General features: G+C 37.6%; 1 protein-coding gene across 1 annotated transcript in view; it reads right to left on the reverse strand.

Moving 5' to 3' along the window:
• Positions 1–2,022, reverse strand: part of sez6a (seizure related 6 homolog a) — a 240,819-nt gene extending 238,797 nt beyond the window's left edge. The window contains 1 exon segment of the mRNA XM_036595719.1: positions 1,847–2,022. Within this exon segment, the coding sequence (XP_036451612.1) occupies positions 1,847–1,931 (85 nt within the window). The 5' untranslated portion in view covers positions 1,932–2,022.
• Positions 2,023–6,000: the final 3,978 nt, after the last annotated feature.

Here is a 6,000-nt window from a genome sequence, read left to right on the forward strand (position 1 = left end):
TGTTAGGCAAGCTAGTTAGATGATAATGTGTCATAATAAAGTGCCTATTTCATACTGAAGACTTATTTGCTCTGTAAATGCTGATTGTGTTCACAGTTGAGGGAGTAACACACTTTTGCAATACTCTTACTTCTATTTATCTTTAGGCTACGGCTTTCAGATGCGTATCATATTTAAGGTTTGTTTAAATACACTTCATTGTTCCTACTGACTCGTTTTCAGATTTTATAATTGACATTTCTAAACGGGTTTTTTAGTGGCAAGAGCTCCTAGATGAGCTCTTAAAACACTCTGTAAAGGTTTGTGTGTATGTAAAGTCCACAAAGCGTTTTTATTGCTTTGCTTATAACTTCAGGTTGCCATGCAAATTCGAAGCTCAGAAGAACTCAGTCAAAGCACACCATTAAACATGATGATTGCACCTTTTTTTTGGTTTACTTAACTTATTTGCTAAAATTACTAATATAAATCTAGTAACATGTAGTATTTCTTGTATAATCCTTAGTTAGTTGTTTAAACCTGTTTCAGATCAGTACATTTGGATAAGTCCTATAGACTGAAAAGTCTGTTGCCCAAAAAGCTTTCCAGCATTCTTAGTGGTTTGGCTGGTTTCTGTCAACTCCTTAAATGTCCAGGGCCCACCGGCAGACCCCAAGTATTTTTATACACTTCTATAAGGCTAAAAATAGCTCAGCCAGTTTTCACTGAAGCCCCTGTACTACTGAATAATAAGCGTTAACATGCATTAATTTTTAAGAGGTTCATTAACTCTTATTTTTGTAACTAATAAATATAAATCTCTTGGCAAAATTGTTGTTATTGTTGTTGTTCTCACCATGGTGGTGCTTTGTGTTCAGGTTTACAAGCTCATATGCGTTTAGCTATTAGAGTCCTCAGAAATGGGTGATTCTAGTCTTATCAAAGCTATTTAATCATGACTGTACAACCCAGCTCATTCAATATAATAGTGTTGCTTTAAATGCAGCCTATACATTACACACAGAAGAAGCATGAGTGCTATATATGTTCTATCTCTCTCTCTCTCTCTCTCTCTCTCTCTCTCTGTATATATATATATATATATCACCAAAAAGGGTTCATCAGCTGTTGCAAGCTTGACATCGTAACAAGAGCAGAACCCTCTTTGGTGCTATATAGAACCATTTTCAAAAAGGTGTATAGAACCATATACAACGCATTCTCCATCCATCACTATGCAAAGTACCATTTAAGTATGCAGCAGCTCCATATAGAACGCATGGTTCTGAATAGAACCATTGCCTTTACTAAAGAACCCTATATATGATCTAGGTAGAACCATACTAAAGAACTAAAGACCACTATCTATATAGAACCATTTTCAAAAAGGTATATAGAACCATATACAACGCATTCTCCATCCATCACTATGCAAAGTACCGTTTAAGTATGCAGCAGCTCCATAGAACCATTGCCTTTATAAAGAACCCTTGAAGAACCATTTTTTTAAGTGCTCTACCAGCTGAACTGAAACCACTGACAGTGACTGGGCTGTCGGAGTTAACCTCACGTGCTGCAGGAGTGTGGGTGAGTGAAAATGAGAAAGTAACTAGAACTCAGACTCAAAGTTATTTAAGCTCGAATCTGTTAAGCAACTTTGCTTATTTTTTCCGAGGCAACAAGTTTGCAGGTCAGCTACTGTAAGTTTACAGTGAGAAGAGCCTGTTTTTCTGGACCCCGGTCGCACTTGTGGAGCGCAGTCTGGTGGAACTGGTGTCTCCGTCCTCCTCCACAGCAGCCGCACACCCTCACTCACCACAGACGCGCACGTGCATTCAGACGGTTACATTTACGCTCTTTTTCCTACCTTGGCCCCGCGCGCGCATCCCTGCAGCAGCGAGAAGGAAGAGCACAGTCAGTCCGCTGAAGCGCGCGCCGGCTCTGATGCACATGACTGCTGAAGTCGAAGCTCCGATCCGCGCGCTAACGACCCCCGAGCTGAAGAATCTTCCAGCAGCGCAGGCGGATCAGCGTGGACAGGAAGATGTTGGCGGGAAGCCCCTACGCGCGCGCCAGGGGAACAGAGCAGGTGCAGGTCGCTACGAAAACCGAAGCCGTGAGCGATCTGACGGCAGTCATCCGCGAGGCAGCGCGCGCAGTAAGCGGATTGCTCCTCAGCGCTGGAGACGAGCGCAGGCGCGTGGATTCAGCACCGCGGACAGCTCCTAGCGTCAGCTAACGGAACAACTTCAACAGAGCCGAGGAAAAAAAAACACTCAGCGCTGACAAACAGCACTTAAGCAGCACCGGAAAAGACTTAAAGGGGAACTGCACTGATTTTCTGTCTGATCTTCAGGATGTGATCAGAGCGGTTTGGTGGGAAAAGATTCAACCCAGAGAAACTTACAGAGTCAGAGCGGTTCACAGTGGTGATGATGGGAACCAGACGTCTGAAGAGTTTAATGTCTCTAAAAGCTCCCTTACAGAAAGTTAAAGGAAACTGATATCTATATGCGGTCTGAGACATTTTAGTTTGGGGATTTTTATTTTTGGCCTAAAATACATTTTAAAACTCAGATCAGGAAAAACAACTTTGTCGGTTCTGAAACAAAAGTGGTTCTAAACGCATTTAAAGAACTGTATATGAGGGGAAAATGTCAGCACTGAAAAATAAACAGTGGTATGGAAAAAAAAGACAAAAAAAAACAAACCAAAATCTGTAGTGTTAAAAAAGTACTTTAAGAGTGCGTGTTGGAGAGATCTCGAGTAGCGCTGGAAAAATCAGTAGTGCTGCAAAAACAACTAAGCAGTCCTGAAAAAAATAGTAGTGCTGCAAAAACAACTAAGCAGTCCTGAAAAAAATAGTAGTGCTGCAAAAACAACTAAGCAGTCCTGAAAAAATCAGTAGTGCTGCAAAAACAACTTAGCAGTCCTGAAAAAAATAGTAGTGCTGCAAAAACAACTAAGCAGTCCTGAAAAAAATAGTAGTGCTGCAAAAACAACTAAGCAGTCCTGAAAAAATTAGTAGTGCTGCAAAAACAACTAAGCAGTCCTGAAAAAATCAGTAGTGCTGCAAAAACAACTAAGCAGTCCTCAAAAAATTGTAGTGCTGCAAAAACAATTAAGCAGTCCAGAAAAAATTGGTAGTGCTGCTGAAAAGAGCTTAAGCAATGCTGAAAACATCAGTAGTGTTGAAATTAAACTTTAGCAGTGCTGAGAAGAATCAGTGCTAAAACAATAGAGCTGCCAAAAAATTTACGAAGTGCTGATGAAAACAGTAGCGTTAAATGGTGTGCTGAAAAAATCTGTACTGTTGAAATAAAACTTAAGTAGAAAAATGAAAAAAAATCAGCAGGGCTGAAAGTTTCTGTAATGCAGGAAAAAACCTTAAGCAGTATAATAAAAATGTATAGTCTTGAAAAAAAACTTAAGCACATTGGTAGTGTTAAAAACTAATCTTAAGCAGTTTTGAAAAAAAAACAGTATTGAAAAAACTTGCACTGCTGAAAGTATCAGAAATGTTGAAATGTTAAGCAGTCCTGAAAAAATCAGTACTGCTGCAAAAAAGTAGTATTGAAATAAAACTTAGGCAGTGCTGAAAAAATCTGTAGTGCTGGAAAAAATCTTAAGCAGTATTGGAAAAAATTGTAGTTTTAAAAAAAAATCTTCACATCAGTAGAGCTCAAAGCAAATCTTAAGCAGTGCTGAAAAAGTCAGTAGTTGAAAACTACTGCTGAAGACATCAGAAATGTTGAAAACAAATGCAAAGCAGTCCTAAAAAATCAGTAGTGCTGCAAAAAACAACTGAAGCAGAGCTGAAAAAATGAATAGAGCTGCCAAAAAATGTAAGAAGCACTGATAAAAACAGTAGTGCTGAAATGAGTAGTGTTAAAACAAACAAAAATTAGCAGTGTTAAAATATGTTTAAGCAGTGCTGAAAAAATCAGTAGTGATGCAAAAACCCTAAGCATTGCTGAAAAAATCAGTAGTGTAGAATTAAAGCTAAGGCATTTCTGAAAAAATCAGAAGTGCTGCAAAAAACTTAAGCAGTACTAAAAAATTCAGAAATGTTGAAATAAAACTTAAGCAGTGCTGTAAAAATCAGTAATATTAAAATAAAACATAAGCAGAGCTGAAAAATCAGTAGTGTTGAAATAAAACTTCAGCAGTGCTGAAAATATCACTAGTGTTAAAATTTAAGCAGCGCTGAAAAAATTGTAATATTGAAAAAAAAACCCTAAGACTTAAAATCAGTAGTGCTGCAAAAAACTTAAGCAGTGCTGAAAAAATTAATAATTCTCAAATAAAACTTAAGCAGTGCTGAAAAAACAGAAATGTTGAAATAAAACTTGAGCAAAAAATCAGTAGTGCTGCAAAAACATAAGCAGTTATAAAATTCAGTAGTGCTGCAAAAAAACCTAAGCAGCACTGAAACAACTGCTGAAATACAACTTAAGTAGTGCTGAAAAAAACAGTAGTCTTGAAAAAAGCAATGTTGAACAAACATCAGTTATGATGCAAAAAAGCTAAGCAGTCCTAAAATATTTGTAGTGCTGAAAAAAGTATGTGTTAAAATAAAACTTAAGCAGTAGTCCTGTAAAAACGTAACCTGTGCTGATAAAATGTGTAGTGTTAAAATGCAACATAAGTAGTGCTGAAATATCAGTAGTCTTGAAAAAATAAGCAGTAAGGAAAAAATCAGAAGGTCTGCAAAAAAAACTTAAGCAGTGTGCTGAAAAAAAATTGTGCTGCAAAAAACATAAGCAATCCTGAAAAAATCAGTAGTGCTGAACAAACTTTAAGAAGTGCTGAAAAAATTTGTAGCGTTGAAATGAAACTTGGGCCATGCTGAAAATTCAGTAATGTTGAAATAAAACATACACACTCCTAAAAACTCAGTAATGCTGGAAAAACACTTAAGCATTGCTGAAAAACTCAGCAGAGTTGAAATAAAACTTAAGCAGTGCTGAAAAAATCAATAGCGCTGCAAAAATCTTAAGCAGTGCTGAAAAAATCAGTAGTGCTGCAAAATAAGTTAAGCAGTGCTGAAAAAATTAAATGTTGACATAAAACTTAAACAGTGCTGAAAAATGAGCAGTGTTGAAATAAAATTCAAGCAGTGCTGAAAAATCAACAGTGCTGCAAAAAAATCTTAAGCAGTGCTGAAAATCAGTAGTGCTGCAAAAAATATTAAACAGTGCTCAAAAAGTCAGTAGTGCTGCAAAAAAACTTTAGCAGTGCTGACAAAATTTGTAGCACTGAAATAAAAAAGAGTGCTGAAACATCAGTAGTGCTGCAAAAAAAAAGAAGCAGAGCTAGAAAAAACTCATAGTGCTGAGAAAAATTCAGAAGTGCTGAAAAAGTTGCTACTGTCCATAAAGTGGGTCTTTATTGAGCGTTACATCGTTAATGCCCACATTAAAGCGGTTGTGTATTCTTCAGTGGATAATTGCAGATCAGAACTGTGGAGATGAGGATTTGAGTGTTAATGAGAGCTGTTCCAACAATAATGCTTATAGTTTAGGAGCAGCTTTAATGACACGTGAGAAGCAACGTATATGACAAAAACTTTATTAGGCCATCTAGTCCCTCTGGGCCATTACACCCTTTTTTCACGATTAAGCATGATTAGACTCTCCAAACATAACCTGTTAACGATGATCACCTCTGTTCGGTCTTAGTGTTGTTAATGGAAAATCTGCCCGGATAATGAAAACCACCGCCGTGAAATGGAATGACCGGTGTCTGAAAGTGGCCTAATGAAGTTATTATCAGCACTAGAGCTTGGAGATCAGTTTGGCTGCTATATTGTTTTAACAGACAGCTGGAAATTCATTTACTGGGCAGTTAAGATCCACATATTCCCACAAAGAAGCCAAACCAAAGTTAACAGTTAGGGGACAGTGGGTTTGGTCAGCACAGTTTCTGCTCTCTGCTGTACATCCCAGTCATACCGTACAGTAGGATAACACAACTAGTAGCAGATGAAAGCTGAACATCTTGGACTCATGTCAGAAAATA

This window comes from Colossoma macropomum, unplaced genomic scaffold (genome assembly GCF_904425465.1).
Source record: "Colossoma macropomum unplaced genomic scaffold, Colossoma_macropomum, whole genome shotgun sequence".
Taxonomy (NCBI): Eukaryota; Metazoa; Chordata; class Actinopteri; order Characiformes; family Serrasalmidae; genus Colossoma; species Colossoma macropomum.